This window comes from Micropterus dolomieu, linkage group LG03 (genome assembly GCF_021292245.1).
Source record: "Micropterus dolomieu isolate WLL.071019.BEF.003 ecotype Adirondacks linkage group LG03, ASM2129224v1, whole genome shotgun sequence".
NCBI classification, from domain to species: domain Eukaryota; kingdom Metazoa; phylum Chordata; class Actinopteri; order Centrarchiformes; family Centrarchidae; genus Micropterus; species Micropterus dolomieu.
The window spans coordinates 18735849-18762144 of NC_060152.1; the positions used below are offsets into that span (position 1 = coordinate 18735849).

Here is a 26296-nt window from a genome sequence, read left to right on the forward strand (position 1 = left end):
GGTCCTGGAATCAGAGACATGTCTTCCCAGCTTCATGTGCTGCTTCCTGTCCGTCAGGAAGTCTGTGAACCTCCTGCAGTTGGAGTCAGGCACGTTCAGCTGGGAGAGCTTGTCCTGCTGCAGGGCAGGGATGATGGTGTTATTTGAAAGGGGGGAGTGTCAGTGAGGGACCCTGACCTTGTTAGAGACTTCATGAGCTGAAATCCACAAACAGGATCCTAGCGTAGGTGCTGGAAGATGACATGAAGGGTCATATTTACTGCATCATTTACAGATCTGTTCTGTAGGCAAACTGCAGAGCGCCCAGAAGTGGGTCTGTGATGGATTTAAGGTGGGACAACACAAGGCACTCAAAAGACTTCATTACCACAGAGGTCAGGGCAATAGGTCTGTAGTCATTTAGTCCTGTGGTCCTTGGTTTTTTGGGGACAGGGATGATGGTGGAGGCTTTGAAGCAGGCAGGCACATGGCCTGTCTCTAGTGAGGTGTTAAAAATGTCTGTGAACACTGAAGACAGCTGATCTGAGACTGAGATTTCAAGATCTTCATTTACAAAAGAATAAAAAACACACCATTTCATTCACTTTCCTTAATACATTGTAGTCTGCCTTTTATTTTGTTATTTGGCTCACTTGTTATTTTACTTTGGTCCTATAATGTTTTGTTTTATACCAGGGGTTTTCAGAGACTATGGGATCATTATTATTCTGGTTGGTCCCGTTGACACTCAATTGAGCCAAGATAGCCTAATTTTGCTGCTTGACACAACTTAGACTACACCAAATACATAAAAATGGTCCATCCTAAGGCATGTTTTAGTTCCTGACTCTGGGAAGGTGGGAAAAACAGGAAAATTCCCCCAAACTACTGTGTCTCTGCAGTATCACTTTAACCAAATCACACACTTTTATGTGATATATGTGATCTCCCTTTGATAACTACAATACTGTAATGACCAATGTAATATTTTTTCACTTCAATTCACTGAGCCTCCCCTGAAACCATTTGGCACCGCCCTGGGGAGGTCCACTTCCCGCTTTGAAAACCTCTGCTTGATGCTCTGATATTTACATCACATATTTACATCTCTCTCTTCTGTTGTGTTGTTTGCTGATGGTTTTTGGATCATACAGCCACTCAAAGTTTTAGTCAGGTGGTAAAAAGAGATTCATCACTTTGTTCCAATATGATGTCCTGATGTTGGTGTTTTTGAGGTGACACAGAGGTTCCTGGAAGGTTGTGTCTAGACAGGGTACCTACAAGAAACTACAGTTTGTGAAACACACACTCATCTATGAGCCAAATAAACAAACCATTAGGACAACTATCAAAATTCAAAACACAGAGTGGAGCCTGCTCTCAATCTCATTTTGAAAAGTGATGTTTGTTTTCTAAAGCTGAAGATATTTAGGTTATATTTAGTTATTTAAAAGTTTGTGTTGACATTGGAGTAAATTATATTTCTATGATTAGTTAATAAGAATAAAAGGCAGACTTTACCCTGATTAAGTTTTCTCTAACAATATGTAACTAAATATCCCATGGACCATTCATTTATCCGTTATTTTAGGATTGTGTTTATGTGATATGTTTTATAATGGTGTGTTAGTCTTGCCTCTTTTATTGAGATACAGAACAATACTGAAGATTAGGAGCATTACTGGAGCATTGTCACCTTGCACTAAAGGCAAAACTTGTTTGATTGATTGGTCGATTTATTCGTTTAATGACTGATTCAAGTACATTTATTCAAGTACAGTACAATTTTGAGGTACTCTGCTTGATCACTTCTTTTGTGCTACTTACTTAAACTGCATTCACATTTACTCATTTGGCAGACGCTTTTATCCAAAGCGACAGATTTCAGAGACAAACAGTAACCTTTTTATTCCATTAATTTATTCCGTTCATCTCAGGTTACTTATTACATTGATCACACATAAACATGAGATCATCTTATACAATATGATACATTATTATATGTTAAGCTCAAACATTTGCTGAGTTAAAATGTGTTAAAATTACTTAAACCTGGACCAGCCACAATACTAAAACGTTCATTACATGTTAATGTATTAGTATAATATCCAATATTAATAATGTACAGATTGGAGACATTCTGGATCATAGGTATTTTTTACATGTAATACTTAAATACATTTTGTTGATAACACTTTTGTGCCTTCCACTTACATTTTAAATGCAGGACTTTTACTATTAAGATGTCTTTTTACATTATGGTATTGCTACATTTAATTAAATGATCTAAATACTTCTTCCACCACTGTCCCTAACCATGACATGCCTTTGTGTTTATTTGTATACTTGTAATAGCTGTTGTTCACAGAGCTATTAGCTGTTTACCACATCTCTCTGCCTTTTACTTGGCTTGACATAACGGTGAATGTGTGGCTTCCCCTCTGTTAGAGGGCGTGGACCACAGCTGGGGGCGGTGATGGGGAACAACGTGCTCTGTGTGTACAAGCAGCAGTGATAAGACAACAAGCCAGTTTGACTTCAGGCAACCAGAACGTCACAGATCCCTCCGGCTCTGTAAATCAGTTTATCCCGCTTTGAAGAGTGACAAAAAGGACGACCTGTTGAAGATTTCAAAGCAAAACCGTTTCTGACATGCACTTTGATAAATGTGAGTATATGTGCTTTTAACTTGTTTGTTAAGGCTGAATACAAGTGTTATTGCTGGTGACTTACATTTTCATTGAGTGCAACATTATAGCCTAATGTTGAATGGTTTGACAATAATGACAACCACTTATATTTTCAATTCTTACTTTAGAATTCTGTAATTGCATTTCTGGACAACACACTGCTAAACATGTTTTCAATATTAATTAATAGGTGTTTGTAATAGTGGCAGCATTATAAAACTTCTTTATAAGCCCACAACATTACATACCTATCCCTCCATTTTAAACACATTTGATATATTTTCTTTTGACTTTATTCAGGACTTTGGATCCTATATCTGATGTTTTAAAGGTGTATTGTGCTTTCAAATCAATAGGGCAATTGGTATTTTATATTCAATACCTCTCTGCTGATAGTGTACAGTTGAGTGATACCTTCATGTACCAGCCTTTCTCTCGGTTTTCGTTGAACTGAAGCATGGTTCGGGTGAATCCAAGAGTCAGGCCATTTGGGGAAACCCTGATGCACCTCCACCCCAGCACTCTTGTTTTCATATCCCCTTTTGATTAATGCTAGACAAGCAAACTGTGTGACGTGACAACTTCATTTTCTTTGTTCATGCCTTCTTTGACACAGGCGCAAATGATTACATATGTTGTTGTGTGTGCTGGGTCTGTTAAACCACAAAATGAGGAAATTGGCTCTGCACCGCTTCTTTCTTTCTCTACGGAGCGAGCCAAAAGAGAAAGGTCGTCGGAATCCCCAACCTCCCACGCACATGACTCAATGTCCAGGGGTTTCCACAACTCTTATTTGAATGTAGCACAGAGTAGCCCAAAGCAGTGCGGGGGCAGTTAGTGTAAACCCCAAATTTATATGCGTGTGGGCCAAGATGTCTTAATACAAGCCATTAAAAGCCATTTCCTAACTTCTAGTTTCTCCCAGCTGATGTGTCAGAGCAGACTGTTAAGTATTGAGCAAGGTCTATCATCTGGAAATTCACTTAGCTACTGTTTAATATAGATTGTGTAGTTACACGTTGCAACATTACCTCATCTGTGAAAAGGTCAAAGGTGGCATTTTGTTGTAAAGATCAAATGATTCTGGATTGAGTAACCTATAGTAACACCTTCTGAACATGAAAATGAAACTTGATGTCACTGAAATGTACTGACTGATGTCATTTATTCTGATAAAGTGACCTTTATGATGTGGTGGGGGCACATTGCACACAGCAGCACAAGGGCTTATTGTTTAGGACAGGTTTTCAGCTGGAAGTGAGATCGTTGTTTTTGAAAGAAGACAGAAGTCTAAACTGTCAAGTCTGTGAACTCACATTTCTCTCTCACAAACCATATTTGCATTTTTTTTTTTTTTTTTTTGTGGAAGTACACCCTCTTTGTATTCGCTCTGGCGAAATAGAGCTGTCTTTTCCCTGTGTGGCTTACCACAGCAGTCAACATTCACATGCTTTCAAGAGAAAGCGAACTGACAAAAAAACCCATTTTACTCTTCTTCTGCTCTGTCTCCCAGACATGTAGGTGCAATAGAAAGCACAAGGCAACAACACGTGTTGAGGTGACGTGCCTGTGACACACCAAAGGCAGGAAGATGTGGTTTGCGTTTCTGTTAGCGTAATGGAGCGAGACAGGAAGATGTCATAGAAAATAAGCAGTGGCAATCCCATGCTAAAGATTTTCTGATGAATCGGTCTGGTTTGTAAGGCCACACGATCTGTGTTCCTAATGGAGGAGGTTTCTCAGAGCGTTATCTTTCTACTCCGGTTCCACAAACAGGGTGGAAATATCACTTTATCTTTCACGTGTGGGGTGAAGTTTTTGAGGAAACAACCTGTGTGGTCACATAATGTCAGCTGGAAACATCAGAATTCTGTTTTGTAATATTACTTTCCTATTTTTCTCATTGCCTTACCTGTTTAATGGAAATGATACTTTTGCATCAGAAGGGGGAAAACACAGTTATAGTATAATGGATTTGATATTGATGTACTTCATCTAATGGAAAGCACCATGGAGAAACTGAGCAAGCAAAATCATCCAAGTGAGAACATTTTAATGCTATTATCTCTCTTTAAGAATTTGTTCACAGCTGCATTACTTAAAATCGATAATCTAAGCTTGCAACATGATTGTTTTTCCTGTAGTTTCATATGTGTCAGCCTATATTTGTAGTATTTGGACCTACCTACCTTACTGACAATTTACTGCTGTAATAAAGCAAAGCCCTTCTTGATGAGATGGAAACTAATATTGCAGATATACTCCAGTGGGAGTAAACAAGAAACACTAACACAGAGAGGCTATCAATACACTACAACATTATCCAGACTATTTGTGCTTTAAAAGTACAAAAAAGAGAGAGCTGATGTGAGTCTGATCACATAAAAAGTTTGATCAGTTTTTAGCCACAGCTTTCATGTCCTGAAAGGACAAAATTAGTTTTGTAGTTTTGCATTAGGGATATGGAAATAAAAAAAATCAGCAAATATTCTGATAAATTATTCATTGTTTTAATAATTTTTTCAAAAACACTACACATTCTTTTAGTCCAGCTTCTCCAATGTGAGGATTTGTAGCTTTAGTTTGTTTTGTTTAGGTTTTTGACAGCTGGCTGTAAAAACAAGACATTTGAAGATGTCACTTTGAGCTCTGGTAAATTGTGACGGGCATTAGAATGAATCAGTAATTGAAAAAAATAATCAGCCGATAAATGGATAATGAAATCATAACTGTTTCAACCTTATTGATCTCCAATCGCCATCACATGTAAAGAGAATACATGACCAAATAGTCATTCCTTTGGGGATTACTTTTAATTTTCAGCTCCAAAAGAGAAGCCGTGTTGCACTCTGCCCACAGTGAAGAAACTCTTGGAGCAGAAGAGAAGGCGTGAGACGTCCTCAGTGCCACCTCCCTGTGCTACAGCCAGCACAAGTCCCGTTCCTCCAACTACAGTAAGGTTGCACACAGAGGGGCTCAGCATCAATATGTTATAATATTACATCCTAAAGATGGGCTTGTTCATGATTTTTTTCTTTTCTTTCCCCCAGCAATTGTCTTCATCAGAACCATTTACCTGTCCAGGTATGAGTAGGGCAACTTCTGCATAACACTTGAAGGATTACTCTGGTGATATTCCAGATTTTTCATATTGGCAACCAATCCCATGAAAAGCCTGATATAGCTTGTTCCTCTGTGCCACAGAGCTCCATTGTTAACAAATGCATCAAAGAATCACACTGTTAGCTGAGTAACACAGTCCTTCATTATGATGAACCTGGGCACTGTAGTTTATTTTGAGTCAATTCCACATTCACCATCCTGCACCAAATCCACAGTGGTAAAAAGTCCCCAGTAAATACACAAATGCACTTTCTAGAAGCTACAGTGCCCAACTGATTTGGGAAGTTTTTTGGAAGATTTTATAAAAGAAAGTGTGTATGTGTGGCCTGTTTATTATTAAGATTTAAACTTGGAGATGAGAGCCACAGTTTTGTTGACAATAACAAGACTGTAGAATATCACCAGCCTTGTCCTTTTTGTGATTCTATCTTGAGCATGATGTCTCACAGAGTATATTTATACTACTGAATGAGTCATCAGTGATGAATAATAATAATCCGCCCTCTCTATTCTAGGTGCATCAAGCAGCTACTCAGACATGGCAGTGAGCTATGAGCAGTGGTCTCCAGCACCAGAGTCTTCACTCAGTTACTACCCCAGCCACCCAGGATCCAGCTATGCTGCAGCCTACAACCTCCCTATGACAGATGAATATGGCTCACAGCAGCAGGTCCCAGGATTTGGAGATACAATGACATATGTACGAGAAATCTCTTTGCCGTGGACTGCCATCTCACATAATCATACCTTTATGTTGGCTTAAATTAAATCCTGTATTCCTTTGAGCAGGAGTGCCCGATGACAGTCGCAGATCCCAGTATGGCTTCGTCTTCTTGGTCCCTTTTAAATCCCAGTCAGACCACACTGGGTTTTGGTTCGTCGATGGATGCCACCAAGCTGGAAGAAGCCAGGATGCTGCTCAGCACAATGGACTACAGCAGAGCCACCAGGCAGGATGAAGACGGAGACACGTGAGTGCTTATAAGGAATGCATGTGTGTAACACACAAACAAACACACACACACACCACAAACTACTCTGAATTTTTAGTTATTCAACATATTTTTATGAAAGAAGATTCTAAACAAGACACATTTTCTTTCTGGACTCGTATGTCCGACTGTGTTCTGTGAGTGAAATGTAATGCTCTGTATAGCGCCTTTCTAGTCATCTACACTGCCAAGGGGCTCAGGGAGTGTACAATTATATTTTCTCATTTCTACAGCATATTCACTTTACTTTACATAATTTCAACTTCTTATTCAGGTTATTATTAGATTATCAAAGACATCATGTTGAGTAGACAAGAGCTTTATTTGAAACAGTGGTCTCATTGTTTAGGTTTTACAGACAATAATTTCAATTATAATACCTTTGTCAACAAAAGAAATCAACAAATCAACACTTCACCAGATGAGCTGGACCTGCAAAAAGAAATAAGGGAGGACATTATTAAATATTTGTATTTTTTTCAATTCATCATGATCACTAATTGTGAAATATAACTGTGCTGTTTGAAAGCTGTGGCCACAACTTCAACTTGGAATTTGGATTTGGAGTTGAAGCCACAGGGCTCTGAGGTAACTGGGGTGTAACTATAGACCAAAGACACATTTTCTTTCTGGACTCGTATGTCCGACTGTGTTCTGTGAGTGAAATGTAATGCTCTGTATAGCGCCTTTCTAGTATTTGTGACCACTCAAAGCGCTTTTTACACTACATTCACACGCTGAGCTTAAGTGCTCAAGCAGAAACATTCACACACTGGTAGAATAGCAGTATTTCAAGCTAATTCGAGGTTCAGTATCTTGCCCAAAGATACTTTGACTGGAGGAGCTGGGAATTGAACTGCCAATCTTTCGATTAACGGGCAACCTGCTCTTCCTCCTGAGCCACAGTTATTTACTTCCAGAGCGCTTTCATTTTCAGTCGTAAGCTAAAAGTGAGAGCCACAAGAGCAGTTTGGCAATCCTAGAAAGATTAAAAAAAGATGTCAGTGAGTCAGCCACTCATGCACGGTGATTAGAAACTCAGATAAAGAGGAAAGACAAATTCAACAATGAAAGGGAATGGTGTGAAACTGGTTGCGGGGATTATCACAATTTCTCAGCCTCATTTAAAACTGAATCACCATGTGCTCTTGTTCTGTCAGCATCCTCCACATCTACACTGCCAAGGGGCTCAGGGAGTGTGCCTTTGCTGCTGCAGAGAGGCTGAGGGATATAGGCAGGCTTGATGCCAAAGAACACAAGGGAAAGGTATGAACAAAAAACTACACATCTTAAAGAGTATGCAAATTGAAAAATTGTAACTTTTTATCATAAACATGACCACAGGATTATAATTTCTCAAAATAAACATGTGCTTGTGCAGACTGCTTTACTGGTGGCGGTGACGGCAAACCAGCCAGAGATTGTGCAAGATCTGCTGTCATTAGGAACGGACATCAATGCCTGTGATGTTAAAGGACAAACTGCCCTCCATCTGGCTGCCCACTATGGCTTACCTGGGGTTCTGCAGGTAAAGCAGCAGCAGTACTGAACTACTTTGGCATGACTATCACAGCAGTGCAGAAAGGTTAGCTATGCAGAGCAGACCGTAACAGTGATTCTTTTGGGGGTTTTTGCAGGCAATTCTGTGTAGCAGGCCGGCTGTCAACTTAGAGGCCCGTAATTTTGAAGGTAATTTATTGTTTTAGCAGTTGGTATTACTATGAAATGATTAACCAACAGGGAAGTTTTGTTAATGTACATTATAATTTGGACCAGCACCAGTTCAGAAATATTTATATCATTGGAGCCTTAATCAAACTGTTACGTATGTTCTTCTTTGCCTTAGGTATGACTCCTTTGCACTGTGCAGCCATTTCACACAGTATCACCATGAAGGCTTTGTCTAGCAGTGGGCTGGCAGATGTTAGTCTTCAGAACAAGGCTGCGGAGAAGCTCTCCTGTGTGCAGATGCTTCTCAATGCAGGGGCATCCCTGCTCAGCCAGGTACAGCACAGCTCTCTCCCTTTTCTGAATGTCCACTGAGACACAGGCCTAGATAGATGTGTCACAGAAAAGTACTAGATGAATGAATGGAAAAATTAGTAGCGAGTAGGGCAGCGGGCACATACAGAAGTCCTATATGCTAAATCCTAACCTTTTAGTCAGAATATACAGTTCAAAGGGGAAGTGCCCAGGCTTTATCTCACCATTATGATGTCATATTACGAGCCATTTTCCCCCTACTCTCTCTTTTGTTTTCGCTTTCTTGTTTAACACTTAAATGTCTCAGTCTGACTTGTTTCATCACTTCCAATTCTCCAATTCCAGGAAATCAAAAGTAACAAGACTGTGCTGCACTTGGCTGTAAAGGAGGGGAACGTCGATCTAGTGCGTTATTTGCTGAGGATTCCCCTGCCGAATGTGAAAGAATTTGTCAACTTGAAAGTGAGTCCTGCACTGGCATGAAACTCAAAACTGGATTTTAAATATACATGTGTTTGTGGGTTTACGTGTATGTACAAACATATACTTCATACTCACCTGACTCAGTCTGAGTGACAATCTGAGTCATGTAGCATTTTCCCTTTTGCCATAGGCTCATGGTCACACAGCTTTACACATGGCTGCTGGTCTCCATGGCAACCCCCACCAGGAGGAGATCATGCGGCTGCTTCTGAGCAGAGGAGCTGATCCCAGCATCCGCAACCTGGAGAACGACCAGCCAGCTCACCTGCTGCAGAGTGGTGTCCAGGGAGAGCAGGTGAGCTGCCCATCATTTTTAACAGCCAGCCAGATCCACACTGTTTAACAATGCTATTCAGGTTTATATAAAGGGTAATTCATTATCATCTTAATTATTTATTTCATTTGTAGCTCAAGCTCATGCTGAAGAAACGAAGCGCTTCTTCTCGTCGACGTATCATGTCCTTGCAGGACCAGGAATGATTTGGACCACTTGTAATCCCCATTTAGAGGGAATAAGACGTTGCCTCTGTTGAGAAGGGTATTTATTGTTACATGGTTTTGGGAGTCTTTGGCCTATATATTGTTAATAAACTAGTTTGGCATATTAATCTCTACATATAATTCACATTGGATTAGACAAATTATGCTTTTAATGCATAAAGCTTAAATTGCCTGCTTAAGTGCTTTATTTATTTTTCCTCGCACAGGGTGAAATATTTATGTGTAGGTGAAGCATTTTGTTCCAAAATGTGACATCCTCCATCGAGCCTTTTCACAAAATGCTCCTGCTGTTGCTGACAAATTGGCATGTGTTTAAAATTAGAGACACTTTAATTTATGTATTTATTTATTTTTTGATAAATATTTGACATTTTGAAATGAAAGCCTTTACATGAACAGCATTAGTGATCTGCAAATGCAAATAGAAGGTATAGACAGTGGAAGGTGTATTAATAGTGTAGGTGTAATAGTAATAATAACTTTCCTAATAGGCCACACTCCCAGTTTAATGTTGATTTCTATGAAATCGTTTGTATGACCTCCAGGACAATGTCCCTGAAACCCCTCTGACTCTCTCGTCAAAACCCCCATCATGATAAGCTATCATATTGATACACTGAGTGATGGTTTTGATTTCAGTCAACATGTCTACTTATGTTAAGAATGTGTGTGATCAAAGTGAGAATGATCTATCATATAATTGAACTTTCTCTCTGTATGCATCATACTTATGTGTATAACACCAGGTACAATTTATTTTCTTTGTGGAAAAAGAAGCTTTACTGTGTAAAATTATTATGTATTTGAAACTGATTGTGACACATGATGAATGTTCTTATCACATAGACATTACATGAGTAAGTGCAGTGACACATTGTCTGACTAACTGTACATTTTACTCATGAGTCATGAATAAAAGTACAATAACACTGCATTTAAAGTTCCATCCAATTGTTTTGATGTTAAGGGCACCCTTTGAACAGTCCCACTTACATATGGCGACTGAAATTAGCAGAATGGAAAATACACCATCCCACTAGAAAGATGTGTCTACAGCAGTAGTTAAACAGTCACATTTAAGGAGTATTTATTTTTCAAGCTCAATTTCCTCCGGAGTTCACTGCTATGACAATCAGCCTTAGTCACAGGTGAAATGAGATTTGGTTTTGACTGTAATTTCAGTGATAAATAAGGTTTGAGTTGTCTCTCACTTATGTGTCACCTCTGTTATTAGACACTGTAAATTCCTGTAAAGTGCAAAGGAAAGTAAACAACACAATTATATTTTCTCATTTCTACAGCATATTCACTTTACTTTACATAATTTCAATTTCTTATTCAGGTTATTATTAGATTATCAAAGACATCATGTTGAGTAGACAAGAGCTTTATTTGAAACAGTGGTCTCATTGTTTAGGTTTTACAGACAATAATTTCTATTATAATACCTTTGTCAACAAAAGAAATCAACAAATCAACACTTTACTACACATTCCCTCCATTAATATATATTTCAAAGCATTTTCAAAATAAAATACATTACTGAATGTTGCCTTTTAATTTTCATCAAGATCTTTGCTAGCTATGTCATTTCAGCATGTTATATTTGGTATGTATTCTAATTATTGCTTTCTTCATCATTTTGTCATGCTATTTCTTTTAGTTTTTTTTTTTTTTTTTTTTAAAAGCCCTAAAGATATCAACATAAATAAATAAAAATAAAGGCAAAAAGCAGTTGTTACAATTGAATGCATGCAGTTCTTTGTTTTGACCTGGGCATTTCGTCTATAAATATTTAATCATGCTCTTAATTGTATTGTTTCACAGGAATATAATGTAAGGAAGAGAGACTTACTTGTTTGATTAACAGTACCGTATCAAGTCTCATGGTTGGGGATATTTTTTTATTTTTTGCCTTAGACCAGCTTATAGTCCCAACACTCAAACAATACTGAGCAACCTATAGGATAGATATTTTGCTCAATTAGGACATTACAGAATTCAGTGGGAAACTCAATGACACCAGTGTAGGATGCGTTGGAAAACCCTGTTTCTTGATCATCCATATGGCAGAGGTATATTAGCCATAAGAGGAATGGCCATGGTGTGGATTTGCTGGAGTGGCTCCTGTGACAACTTCCTCTTGTTCAAGTACAATATTGACTATACAGTTTGAGGAGGTACTGCAAACCAAAAGGAAACAAGTCAGAGAGAAAATAAACACTATTGCATTTAAGCACATAATGAGAACAGTTTTCTCCAGTTAATTGAACTTACCCTCTGTCTTTGGAATTTGGGTACCAGATGAGCTGGACCTGCAAAAAGAAATAAGGGAGGACATTATTAAATATTTGTATTTTTTTCAATTCATCATGATCACTAATTGTGAAATATAACTGTGCTGTTTGAAAGCTGTGGCCACAACTTCAACTTGGAATTTGGATTTGGAGTTGAAGCCACAGGGCTCTGAGGTAACTGGGGTGTAACTATAGACCAAATATGCAGCTTTTTGCCCTGTTCAAACAGCAGCTCTTGTCTTTCTTCATGTCTTGCCATACAAGCGGCATGCGTTCAGCTTATAATATACACTACCAGCACATGAGTGTGATGCATACATTTAAAAATGTTTTTCAATAGCAAGGGATAAACAGAACACAAAAGAATTACCCACATGTGAAAAAACACATGTGTGTAGGGCCTCTCTGTGTTGGAAGTGTATTTTAAGGTTGTGTATGCATGACAGGGGAGGGGGGGTATTTACACTAGAGGCATCCAGGACAGGGGTAGGAAAAAAGCTGTGGGAAACTCAGTTTTAGTGAAAGAACGATACTGGCAAAGATGTTTTTCCACACTAGTTGGGTATCCCCTTCAAGTCAAAAACATACAGCATGCACGGGCGGATCATCCACTAAACTCTTACTTGGATGAGGATTTTACACATTTTGTGAATTTTTTACCTGTTTGAGGAATTGTATATTAGTTACAATGGTAAAAGGTGCTTATGTACATGTCATAAAGCCTCTGCAATTAAGTGATATGTGAGAGAAAGTCTAAACTTACTCAGGGCTATTAAAATGCCAGCGACAAACATAATAACAGCAAGGGTAACCCCTGTTGTGCGCAGTGTCTCATAATCTACAAGAGAGAAAACAGTATGTGACTTAACCAAACAAACCCATTAGAGTTTAGCCTGGACTTAAAACATACTGCAGTAAAAGTACAAAATCTGATGTTAAACATGGTTCTTTTGATTATTTTAAATCAGTATATGGTATAAATCTTACCATAATCAAAGTCACTTCGGTCTGGAAACATTGTTTCTGCAAAGAAAGAGAAACAGTAAGCTTTAAGGGTGTGTGTTCAGTCCAGCACCGTGGACAGCAAGGTTTGCATCTCTCCAAATCTGCAGGCTTGGCTCCACAACTCCTTAGGACAATTTTTTTTACCACTGAGAGGAGCTTGATGCAGCATCTTTGCTCAGCAGAAAAAAATGCACCACGAAAAAGTGGGTTACAAGCCAGCAGCAGGATACAGTGGTATCATCACAGCAGCAAAGAAAGAAAGCTTGAATAATAAAAACTGTTTGAAAGGTGATTTGGAGCTTAACCACTTTAAATGACAGCTGGGTTTATTTTTAATGCAACACTGTTAAGAAAGATGTCTACTCTTGACCAATACAGTGATTCATTTTGCAAATATAAGTGTGTTTCAGGCTACAGCCTGTGCCAGATTGTTAGGATATCTGGTCGTCAATAATGCGGCTTGCTTGTTGCTGAACCCTCACTCCCAAGTGGCTGAGGTTGCAGTTTGTGTTTCTTTGTTTTCTCTCTGCCACAAAGGCTTCACAGTTTGACAGAAACAAGTGCCAAACATAATTTTTAGTATTGTTTATTTGTTCATCCCAGTGGGAGGTTTACGAAAGAACTGTATTTGTTTTCAATCCAGAAAATCAAAACTAACAGGACTGTGCTGCAAACATGCATCAGCAGTAAATTGTTTTTTGGCACTGTAGCAACAATGCAGCAGGCTGATTAACTAGATAAAAAAGATGGTATCAATATAAAACAATTCAGTTTATTTAGCCAAATTAAATATCACAAAATGATCACACTTATAATAATAATAATAATAATAATAATAATAATAATAATAATAATAATAAGAATCTGTAGAGCTTACTATTGTTTAATGTATGTTACACCCTTAAAAAATCCTATGAAAGGAGAAAAAACAGTCAAACCTGTAGTGGCCATGGCTGTACTGTAGAGATGCGGTAGAGCTCTGTCTCCCAGAAATTTAGCAGGTTGCTGGGCTGCAGTTTAAGATTGGTTGTAGCTGGACAGGACTGTAGGCAGGAGTGCTTCAGAAGCTTCAGCAGGGACCCTCTGGTGGCCACATCGAAACATTGCATTCGCAGTAGTGGGAAACAAATCTGCCAGGATGGGGACTACAAGGGGAAGTGGGCAGCCCAGAGTTAGAATAAATAACAGGGTGAACAGCTAATGCAATCTTACTACAAAATACACACAACAATTAAATTCAACAATCTACTAAGTACCATGAAAGTCTTGTGTGGTATTTTAGCTGTTTAGGGATTGTTACTATAATGTCTGCATTGTGTTTTTTGCTCCAACATTCCTTAATGCCATATTTTTTATATATTGCAGAATATTTATTTTATGTTTACTATATAAACATGAGCTTGCATAAAGCACCAGTTTCTGTCTTGTGTGTTATCTTTTGTGCAGTGCAGTCAGCCCCTTTCTGCAGTTCTAGGGAGAAAATATAGCCTGCATGTGCAGCTTTTGCGTTCCAACAGTGGACAATCTGCCAGTAAACAGCACCAAATACCAAGATAGGTAAAATTAAGTGTATTTCTTTTAAGACTGCCTTCTCCAAGAGCTGCACAATGCAGCACATAAATCATTCACACTCTCACTGCTGCTTAGTTAGTACTCCATGTGTAACTCAACTATCGGCAGCGTCAGCAGAAGCAGGAATGCAGCATAATAGAGTGCTGTTCCCTAGGCTATCTCGAATGACAGAGAAAACGAAATAATGAGGCATTCAAAAAGATAGAAGGAAATCTTTTCAAACATTTCTTTTATTATTTTGCATCAATCTGAAAGTCACAAAAATACAATTGATAATCAGACTATTGCCATCATATAAAGCTAGCACATTATCTAGTTCACAAATGATAAAACACTTTTATTTAAAAAGGGAGGGCAGTAACATCAATTAGAAATTGGAAGGAAGCTTCATGCAGCCACAGAAAGATTGTCCTCAGCTGTGATCAAAATATTTGCTGCCACCTAAAGGCAACAGCCAGTAACACTGCGGGAAAGAGGAAGATAAGTTTGATATGTTCTGAAACAATCTCTTTCAGCTTCATTTTGCAGGAAACAGACTCACAGATGTTTGTAAAACACTTACCATTATCTCCACCGCTGTGTGCCTCTGTGCCTACTAAGCTGTTGAAAGAGTTTTACATCACTGTTTTGTAAACAAAACAAAAAAAAATGCATGCATTTCACATTTATTTTTATTATAATAGAAGAAAAAAAATACATACCCTTTGGAACACCTGATTCCACATTAGGACCCCTGTAGCCGAGGAAAATTTCCAATTAGCAACTTCAGAATTGCATGTAAGATAAAATGGGCTGTGCAACACAAGATTTTCAAAGCTGGAAGTGGTAATTTATATACAGAAAACAAAATTATATACATAGTTTTACAGATTTTACAGATAAGGCTCTGGTTTGTTTGACCTGACTTCAACTTAACTTACCTTGGCTTGTCACCCTTCGAACAGGTACATTTTCGGGCTGTTTTGGGGGAAAACACACACAAAAAAGAATTATACAAATCTTAAGCGGCCATTCTGTTGTTGTACAAAAGGGACATGTGAAATTATAAAAAGAATGTGTGCAAATATAACAGTCGGCGGTGCACCCCTAACCCTCCTTGAGTACTAAAAGAGGTTGCTCCAAGCCTTGATTGTTACATGAATGCAGTCTTGAGCTTGTGCCAATAACCCCATCTGGGCTGCAAGCCCTGGGAGACCTTGCAGCTTATTGGCCTGAGCTTAAGACTATATTCATTCATACTTAAATCCCAGCAAAATTCTGTTGTTTAACATTACCCAAAATGCCGGAGCCAGTATGCTGAATAGCTTCCAGCTAGTAGCATTTTTATTATGTGCAAGTCTACAAAAGAGTTTTAACATTTAACCCACCCCAGTTTGCCCATTAACATCATAGATGAACAGGTGATGCAATGTTAACACTCTTTCACACAAGAGATCTTCAGCACCTGGATACTCTTTCTTTCAAGTCACCCACACACACAGTGTCTATATCCATGAAACCATGTTGGATATGTCCAGCGTTAGTGCAGGTTGCATTCTGCTCTCTGTTGTTGTAAAACATTATTGAATTGTCAACTTTACATTATGCTGACATGGCCTTGTTTGGCCTTGATGAAGGATGAAACCTATTTAGCCCACAGACTGGCACTATGCTTTATTCTTTACGCTTTATGCGCGAGTCTAATCAGTGTCAAATCGGTTAATGTTGCTATAGTATACTTATGGGAATAGTTGGTGTAGGTAGCAAAATAGCTGGGAAACCCCAGACCAGGCTAGTGACCTACATACTGTCAGCACTAAGAATAAAGCTGTGAGCATCTTGAAAGATAACCTCCTTTATTCACTCACTTGGACACAGAGAGGCGCTAAAGGGTGCTTACTGCCATCAATGATGGTTTTTATTTGAATGCAATTTTCAAAATACATTTGTTGTCATGCTTTCACAATTGCTTGTCAAATCAAGGTCTTTCTTCAATCAAACAGATGTTTTACTTTTATCAATACAGCAGTATTTAATGCAATCACTTGTTGAAAAGGCCCAATCATTTTTAAGACCATATCAAGTTGAAGTTTATTCAAGGTCAGAATTTTCCTGTGGCCATTGATTAAAAGAAAAATGGAGAATAGATTTAGACATTTTCAATGTTTACAATCACTACAGATGTAAACAAACATATGGCAGCAAGAAAACATTAATGACTTATTCAATTCTACTGTAAATATGTATATTTAATAACCTGTCAAATATTTAAGTGGTGATAGCAGGCTCCGTTCTTTTCAATAATCTGCACTCTGAATTATTTCAGTTAGTGTGACCACTCATATTCTCTTGCCTTCTAAAAAGCCTTGCACGCGCCTTCACAGAGCGCAGCTAGGAATCCACATGATCTTGACTGACACAAGCAGAGAGAAAGTGTGGCAGAGTGTGTGGGTTCCAGTGAATTATTTATCGGTTGGTTTTGGTTTCAGGGCTACCGCTGGCAGTAACGGCATGTGCTGGCAGGTAGGAGGAGGAACCTTGGAAGGACACTTTGTGAGGGAGGAGAGGGATAAGGTATAAAGGGCAAATTGCTGTGTGATTTCCGAGTGCTGAGATTGTGCAAGAAGCTTCAGTGTGCCTCCCTACCAGTCTGAGGCAGACAGAAGCCTGCTTTGTTTTGCAGCACCGCATGAATTTGGCAGACTCTTAGGTCAACTCGCATATACAGGGATCACAGTTTGGTGACGCTGATACTCGGCATTACACATCTATGTACCTAAGGGGGTCAAACACTTACTGACGATGAGTGCGATACCCATAAGGAACAGCACCACTGCGAAAACCAGGCCACAGATTCTCAGAGATTCATAATCTGAAATATTAAAAAAAGTACTTTATAGTGCTTGCAGACATGAGCAGCAACATATGAAAAAGACTAAATACAATAATTAAAAAGCTTTTTGAAGCCCTTTGGGAGGCCTTTTGATTTAAGAGGAGCATTCAGAAATATTCTGCGGCCTCCTAATGGTTATTTCAGGACACCACAAATTCCTATGAGCTGCAGTCAACAAATCTGTAAACACTATGTTCAACTTTAACTCTGTTGTTGTCTGTTCCAATAAGGCTAGATAAAACAGTGCAGAAGAGATCAGACTTGTACAACTGTTAAGCATCATGGGAAAAAAAAAGAAAGAAAATATTTGTGATTCCATTAATAATATGTCTATACAAATCAAGGCAGGCAGCAGTAGATGTGGGCTTAGAGTTATTATGACTAGATAATCCTAGTACAGGTACAAATAAAATCACAGCTTTGTTTACATGCATCAAGTATTGCCTAGTCTAGTCAGCTAGTTAATTAGCAGGATGGCACCTAACTGCAGGCAAGAGCAATAAACAGTGACTACATCTGAATAAATCAAATAAAAGTTTTTTTAAGCGTAAGAAGCACGAATACACTGCATACAGTCAGGGTTTTTCAGCTGCCAGCAGGCTTCATCAATTCTTTAATGCAGTGGTTCTCAACAGTTTTGGCTTTTTGGCTTGTGGCCCTTTAAAATGAAGTATTGTCTACTTGAGACTGGATTATTCGGGGCCAGAGGGACCACATGAGGAACCCCAGCTCTCAATTTGGGAACCACTGCTTTAGTGGTGTCTCAGTGAGGCATAGACAGTGGTTAGAATGGTTCAATATAGGTATACAGAACACCACCAAAAATTGCCTATTGCCCAAATCAATTGAAAGATTACAGCAAGTACACAATTGATGGTAGGTATAAAATATCAATGCAGAATTTGAGACATTCTGTGCACTTTGTTGCCTTAGAAGGACTGAAAATGAGGCCTAAAGCAGAGTGGGCAGGCAAGTATTTGCAGTGGGGTTACTCCAGAAGCTTGGCCTTGGGGTGAACATTTTCCATCACTTCTGGAAAAACAAGTGGAAAATGCAAAACTGGTCTCGACCTCCCAGATGTTTCCTGTGTAGCGGGCCGGCCATTAAAAGACAGCGTTCATCTGCTCAACACTCACCATACTGAAAAGCACTGTCATAGTCTGGTAGGGGAGAACAGAGAGAGGAAACAAATGAGAGGCAGATTTAGCCACTGACCCACTTCAGAGAGTACTGACAGCTTTTCAGCAGTTTTAGGGCCTCAGTCATTCATCAAGTCATTAGCCAGTTTGGTGCCAGTACCGTTTTGTTTGCCTAAAATGAGCATGCAGCTTACTTAATTTGACTTTTCTAAGCTTCTGTTCAAATAATGCCCACCTTTGTCCTCATCTGCCGCTGAAACTGTGAAAAGAAAAGAAGAAAAATCATTAGTCTTTATGAGACATTTGCATGTCAGCCAATGGCAAAATTGATGGTAGCAGGGCAATTTCACTCCAGAGAGAGCAGCAGAACTCAGCATGACACACTGTATGATCCTACTGTCCATACCTTTGTTTGCCTACTGTGTATTTATTTCATTGGCCTGATCTGTGTTACCCTGTGTGCTGTTAGGAATGTGGGAAAGAACACAGCTCTTCTCCGATGTGGATAACCATGTTGGCTGCATTCATGTTCACGCTCCAGTCTTCTAAATCTCACTAGAAAGTGCACTTTATGAGCTAAATCACGATTTCTGCCTTATGTTCAGTGACATCAAGAAAACAAACCAGAACAATCAAAAGAGACTTCTTTTGGTATAATAATAAACACACAAAGCAGACTGTTTATATGAGCACCAATGTTAGAAGTGAGAACAATGTAAACTTGAAGTAGCACACTGGAGGTTACATAAATACTTTTATGCTAGGCAACATTTCACATCATTAAGGTTTTTTTTTCTATTTTTTTAAAAAATTTTTTTTACAGCTCTCACTAAAATATTCAGCAGACAGTGAACAGCGTTTTAAATGTCAGACAGTCCTAGTAGCTGTGCTTATATATAAACTTTGACATATGATTTCAATTTGAGTGTAAGTTTGCCTATTCCAACAGCACATGAACATAAGTTTACATGCTAAAAGACGTCCAGTAAAAGAATGATATCCTTGATATATGTGATTCTTGATATGACATGAACTGTTACAAATGAATATAGTTGAAACCCAGCACACTAAGCCACTGCACCTACTCCACTAGAAAACACTACAGCCATTTGACTAGTAATATTGTGACTATCATCAGATACATAAGGCAACAATAACACAACATCTGAACCTTTCTAACAAACCCTGAACTGAATAATATTGCATCCCATTTACACATTTAAGGGCAGACTGTTCGAGTTAACTCTGACCTCATTATCAGGCAGTAAATGCTAATGTTAGTCTCTTCCTCTGTGAAGCAAAAACACATGTTACCATATTGGTGCTGACAAGCCTTTGAAAATAAGGTTGGGCTCTAACAGAATTAAGAATCAGAGAAAATAAAACAACCCTTAGTGTTGGCAAATCTGCATAACATCAAGCTCAACTAATGGCATGCAGGGCGCACAGACAAACAAACCAGCACAGATAAACAAACCAAAGCCTAGGCCCTGCATTAACAATGGAAAACTTGGCGTCAATCTGAATAAATGATCATTCAAACTACAGCAGAAGGAAACATTTACACTATTCTGACATGGCCTTTTCTCACAGCAAAACACTGACATTAAATAATTCAAGATGGAAAATATTAAATGTTATACATTACATTTAGAAGTGACACTTTATACACATTTGTCCAAAATAGCACATGGCAAGCAGCCATACCAAAATACAGTAAGTTAGCAGTAGAAACCAAAAAATTAGAAAATCAAACGGCCATGCAATTCCTGTGACCACTTTAATGCGTGGAACTTACCAAACACTTCCCTGCCAAATGCTGATCCTGTTATACAGACACATCAGCTTGTTTAGCAACAAAACCAAAGCTACAGACAAGGGAAGTAAATGAAGAACACTACGCTCACACAAGTTGATTTGAAAGAGGGAACAATGTAAAGCCATGTGGACATTTAGTGAAAAGGAGGCTCACCAAGCACAGGAGCCAGGCAGGAGCTGAAAGCCAACAACACCACAAGATCCATTGTACCTATTGATTAGAAACAAAAAAGCATGAAACCTTGTTAAAAGAAAAGTATGCAACAATAAAGAGAAGTGATGTAATCTGATCATGTAGAGGCAATGTGCCCATATTTAAGGCTGATTGCTGTTTTAAGAGGGTAATGTGCTGGAATGACAGGAAGTTAAGGCCTTTTTATGTGAATTACAGATAAACACTGCAACTTTCTGACTCCCTCCAGACTAAAATAACTCAGCAACTCCGAACAGAGAGAAGCCTGTTTTCAAAATCTAATACTTTTCAGAAGAACATCCAGGTCAAGTTAGTTAGGGCAAGTTGTTGTTTTCCAGAACAGTAAGGGATCAGACATAACATGCTTTATTCAACTACAGCTTTAAAGCATAGTGTTAAAGGGGCACTCCAGCAAAAGATAAGAAAAGAGAATAGTCAAAATCAAAGCAGGTATGGCTGAGATATCCTGACTTTCAGTCCCCTGTACAGTCCAAGCTCCAAAAACAATGGATCTGACATTTTCCAAAATTCAACTGGAAAATGTTTCTTTAAACTTTATAAAGCTCCCTCAAGTTTTCGGGCTGGGTATTCCTCATGACAAGTAAACTGAACTTGTGTAAAATCAGCTGAGTGCCCCTTTAATGAGACCATGTCTGGTATGACTACAAAGCTCCAGCTTAACTATACACTATGTTATCAGGATATATGTCTTAATAATATGGCCTCCTAACTCTGGGTAAAGAAGAGGGTCTATTTCAGGCTCAGCATGGGGCCTTGGCTTTGGAAGGGTGCAGGGCAAGGCCGGTGTTGAGTTGCATGCGATATTTGGTCATTGGGTTTGGATTGGTTTTGCTGGGTCATCCAGTTTACATATGGAACATGAACCTCCTGGGGCAGTTCTCCTGTCTATATATTATCTAGAGCATTCTTTGAGATTCTCTTACACCCAAATGTTTACAGGCTAAGGTTCCACAACCACACTGCCACTCCTGATGGAACGCGAGACCTTCAGAAGGTCCACAGTTGAAGGCCACTGCATGACCAAAGAGCATAGTGGTTGCAGTGTTGTTAGCTTCACAGCCACATTACAGTCAAATCCCAAGACGTGAATACAAACATTTAATGCAGGTACACACAGGTTTAGCTTTACACTTGCAGTAAACCTAAGCCATGGAATAAAGTGTTTTGCTTTGCAAAGATCAAAGCCTATGTTAGCAGTGCCAAGGTTCCCCTCCCTGGCCCAGAGCACTGCTGGGGATTCATGCATGACTAAAATGGGGGGTGTGAACATGGTGCTTGAGTAGAGAGAAATGAACACTTCAACCCTGGGAGCAGGATTAACAACAAAGGCCTGCCAATCAGGTTTAATCAAAGAAATACAGGGTGAGTTATTCTAACAGGAATCAATTCAATAATCATGTTTGTTAGCCTTCAGAGTGATGTAGAGGAATATAATGGGGAGACGGGAAAGACGCCCATAAAGCAACATGTGAAAATTAATTAACATGGATAATAATAAAGTGGGATTATTAACATGGACAACATTATCATAACAATTTGTAATTATTAAAAGGGGTTACATTAACTCATAAGCAAGCGCATGTGGGCCAGAAACTCACATATTAATCAGTAGGCTACTTTAGTAGGCTATAGGCAAAGCTTATTGAAATTTTTTCCCAGAACATATTAAACGAGGTGTATTAATTATGAAACGTTTGGTTTCAAGAGATTTGCGACACATAGGTTACCTTTTGATAATTAAAACTCTGACGCATCGGACTTATTTCGAAGACTAATTGCGCCAGACATCTCTCGACAGATTTCCAACGACTTCACGTTGTTGTTCCCGCCAATTAACGCGACACAGATTGGAGAAAATTTCATAAATTATTGTCTACGGTGTTTCTGGCATTGTACGCTGTATAAGTGTGGCACCAAACTCCATGAAGCCTCTCAGATGGCGCTGTATTTACCAGACAGGATACCAAATCGTGTATTACAATACACCAGCAAAATAAGTTAGTAAAAACACATTAGGTTTGTGTATTAAGCAACATCGCAACGTAAGCAGTGGCTTCATGTAATTAAATGATCACATGCTCACACAGGCATTTAGTTGGGAGTTGGCGGGCGTGCTTGTGATAGCCTACACGACAAGAGAAAGAATTTGGAAAACCTCTGCAAGACAAAAACATGTGGAGCCAGAAATGTGCTTTGGGAGTCTTAACCTGGAGGTTTGGGGTATTTAAGCTTACATTTGTGCGTCCGAGGAGCATGCAGTTTGACATTTGAATTAAACTTACCGTGTATCAGCCTCCTACAAACTCTAATGTTGAGTTAGACTTTCTCCCTGCCTGGTGAGCCGGAAAAGTTTTCCTCTTGTTACTTAAACCAAGAAAGCAAATATGAAATGCAAAACCTTCTCATGTAGCTAGGGGGGGAAAAAGGATGATTTAAAAAATAAATTAGTCTGTGGAGGTTCCTCAGTAGGCAACTCAGCTCCACCAAGTAAAGCTCTGTTCCGCCTTGGTCTTGTCTCAGGAATGAGAGATAGGGAGGGGGTGCTGGTGGGAGCGCTAAGCCACTGAAGTTACTCACTAAAAATGACCCTGTGCTTCTCGGAGGTAAACAACACTAGCAGAGGAGCAGAGCTACAGTGGGCTACAGAGCTACTGAACAGGGAGACTATGCCCATGCAGTTTAGTTCCAGAATTGATGATACAACATGACTTCATAATGAACTGTAAATCGTGCTAATGCCCCCCACAGCCAAATATAAGAGACATACACAGCATCAACCAGTGAGCTTGTTGTACTTTCTTGTAATTTACAGGCTTTGGAGAGTGGCTCTGTGCAGTGAAGTTAAGGCAGAAATACTAGTGCACTTTCATGACCTGTGCAGTCATTGATGAGATATAGTTTTCTCTCGGGTATATGAAATCTGTCTTCCCAAGGTCTCTTCCACACTAAACTGCCAGATTGCCCCCTCCACTAGTAGCAAATACAGAGCTGGGTGGACTAAGCTTAGATGGCAGCAGGTCCTGCCTCAATAAAATGCAGATTGTGCTATCCAGGGTGTTTACGTATATACTGTAGTGGTTAGTTAGCTGTATCAACGTTTGTTATTATACTACTTGGAAACAGAATAAGTGTTCAGGAATCAGGACAGGCGACGAGAGAAGCTAAAAGACTGTACTCAAAGACTACAAAAGCCCTTCTCAGCAAACAACTTTGTTTTTGTCTTGAGGACCTACACCACCTACCTAAGCTCCTCACTCCAATAAGAACTTGTGCCTGGCCAACAAACTGAATAAGTTCTACTGTCAGACAGTGGGATGGTTCTGACATCATCTGCTGTGACTCCAGCCATTAGCTCCAGCCCACAAGTTGCATCCTCCCCCTCCTCAGTAGGGACCTGGGATGTCAACAGATAGTTCAGAAGGCAGAACCCCTGCAAAGAAGCTAGACCAGTCTCTCCCTTGACCCTGAAACACTTTGCCGGTCAGCTATTAACAGACATCACTGGAGACATGCCATGTATCAGCCTGCTCCAAGACCTCCACCATAATCCCTATATTAAAAAAAAACCTAGGACCACAGGATTTAAAGACCCATTGCCCTGCCGTCTGTAGGAATTAAGTCTTTTGAGGGTCTTGTGTTGATTCACCTCAAAACCATCGTAGACCCCACTCCTGACCCCCTGCAGGGCCATATTTATTGCTGCTGTTGGCTCTGTAGGCGATGCAATAAACATGGCCCTCCACGTCATCCTCCAGCACCTGGACTCCTCAGGAACCTTTGCCAGGATCTATTTGTGGGTTTGATCTCTGCCTTAATCACCATCATCCCAGATGTGCTGCAGGACAATCTCTCCCAGCTGAATGTGCCTGATTCCACCTGCAGGTGGATCACAGACTTCCTGTCTGGCAGGATAATTGGAAAACCTGTCTCTGACACTCGGACCATCAGCACGGATTCCCCTCAAGGTTATGTTCTTTCCCCTCTGCTGCTCTCCCTGTAAACCAACAGCTGCACCTTCAGTCAGCAGTCCATCAAGCTCCGGATGTTGGTGGATGAAAGTCAAACAAGTCTACAGGTGGGAGGTTGACCGTCTGCTGGGCCTGGTGCAGTCGGAACAACCTGGAGCGCAACAGCCTTAAAACAGTTGAGATGGTTGTGGATTTCAAGAAGAACCCAGCCCTCCCAGTCCCCATCAGCCCCTGTGTGACTCCCCAGTTGACACTGTGGAGTCCTTCTGCTTCCTGGGCACCATCATAACCCAGGACCTCAAGTGAGAGCTGAACATCAGCTGCATCACCAAGAAAGCCCAGCAGAGGATGTCCTTCCTGCGGCAGTTGAAAACATTCAACCTGCCAAGGTTAATGATAGTGCACTTCTAAACCGCTATCAAATTTAAATTAACATCACAGACTTGGGAGTAATGTTAGACTCAGATTTAAATGTTAAATCTCCTTTTAATGTCATTTTGTTCCTTTTAGGAATATTGCCAAAGTCAGACCTTTTTTAAAAAAAGTCAGATAGATACTGATAGATGATTGCAGTTCCTCTTTGGATTAGCTCAAACCTCTATAAGAAAACTATATCTAGTTCAGAATGCCGTGGCCAGTCTTAACATAAACAAAGAAAATGGATCACAATACCCCACTGCACTGGCTAACTGTATCTTTTAGAATTGCTTTTTTAAAGTAAAATTACTTTGTTACTTTGTTTATGAAGCTTTAAATGGCCTTGCTCTTCCCTACATCAGATTCTCTCATGGAAAGTTACAGCCAGATCAGGTCCTCCTCCTGGTTTAAATTTTCCTTATGTGTCTCATCAAAGTACTGTTGAGGGTGCCTTCTGTTTTTATGCACCTAAACTATGGAACTCCCTACCTCTGGATATTAGAATGGCCTCTCTGTATTTGTAATAGAAAATTAAAGACCCATCTTTTAAATCTGGCTTTTAATTTGGATTAATGTTATAGCCTTAGTTTAAGTTTTATTCATTGGTTTTTAAATATTTTTTTTATCCCTGGTGTTTATTTTATTGTCTGATTTTATTTTAATATTTAGTCTTGCAAAATTGTGTTTCTTTTTTATGTTTCTTTTAATGTTTGTGTTGATTAATTTTGCTATGTGAGAGGGCTGCAAGTTTGTAATTAAATCTGAGTTGTGGACCAAAACCTCACTCCACAAGAACAGTTTCTTTGCATCTGCAGCTGACCTCACACTGACATGTAACTCTTATCCCCTCCCATATACATTACGTTACATTAATGCACAGGCTCCACATCTGTCGCAATGAGTTACATTAACACTTCTTTTGGACCATTATCCCTGTATATTGTATACATTCCTCATTATACTTGTGAAATCTACTGTGAATCTCTACAACTTTTTCCTTCTATAAAAAATATTGTACAAACTTTGTAAGGTTGTCTATTGATACTTTATTAGTACTTAAATTTTTTTCTCATACTATGTTTGTTATGCACCAAAAGCAGTAGCAAATTTCTTGTATGTAACAATCTACCCGATTTTGATTCTTCTCTCCTCCTACACCAAGGACCTTTAGTGCAGATAGCTTTCTTATTAAAATGTCAAATTTACACAGGAATTCTTATGTCACCAGCTGTGCTAGATGCAG

General features: G+C 39.3%; 2 protein-coding genes across 5 annotated transcripts; one reads left to right on the plus strand and one right to left on the minus strand.

Moving 5' to 3' along the window:
* The first annotated feature begins 2561 nt into the window (after positions 1-2561).
* LOC123968799 (NF-kappa-B inhibitor delta) lies at positions 2562-10041 on the plus strand. Its single transcript, XM_046045755.1, has 12 exons — positions 2562-2647; positions 5493-5623; positions 5720-5753; positions 6308-6492; positions 6582-6763; positions 7945-8050; positions 8166-8312; positions 8422-8473; positions 8631-8788; positions 9113-9229; positions 9381-9545; positions 9659-10041. The coding sequence occupies exons 1-12, from the start codon at positions 2632-2634 to the stop codon at positions 9728-9730; spliced, it is 1365 nt and encodes a 454-aa protein (XP_045901711.1). The 5' UTR covers positions 2562-2631; the 3' UTR covers positions 9731-10041.
* A 4796-nt stretch (positions 10042-14837) lies between these two features.
* Positions 14838-23252, minus strand: LOC123968815 (FXYD domain-containing ion transport regulator 6-like). Of its 4 annotated transcripts, XM_046045783.1 has the most exons (10): positions 22951-23247; positions 20609-20665; positions 20435-20461; positions 18872-18895; positions 18634-18657; positions 17402-17476; positions 15546-15582; positions 15327-15358; positions 15188-15225; positions 14838-15088 (listed from the first exon to the last, which is right to left on the minus strand). In XM_046045783.1, the coding sequence occupies exons 2-9, from the start codon at positions 20658-20660 to the stop codon at positions 15221-15223; spliced, it is 276 nt and encodes a 91-aa protein (XP_045901739.1). In that variant the 5' UTR covers positions 20661-20665; positions 22951-23247; the 3' UTR covers positions 14838-15088; positions 15188-15220. The 4 variants fall into 4 exon arrangements, with proteins under 4 accessions (XP_045901739.1, XP_045901740.1, XP_045901741.1 ...); XM_046045784.1 differs by lacking the exon at positions 18634-18657 and having other exon boundaries at positions 22951-23252; XM_046045785.1 differs by lacking the exon at positions 20435-20461 and having other exon boundaries at positions 22951-23224.
* Between the last annotated feature and the right edge of the window lie 3044 nt (positions 23253-26296).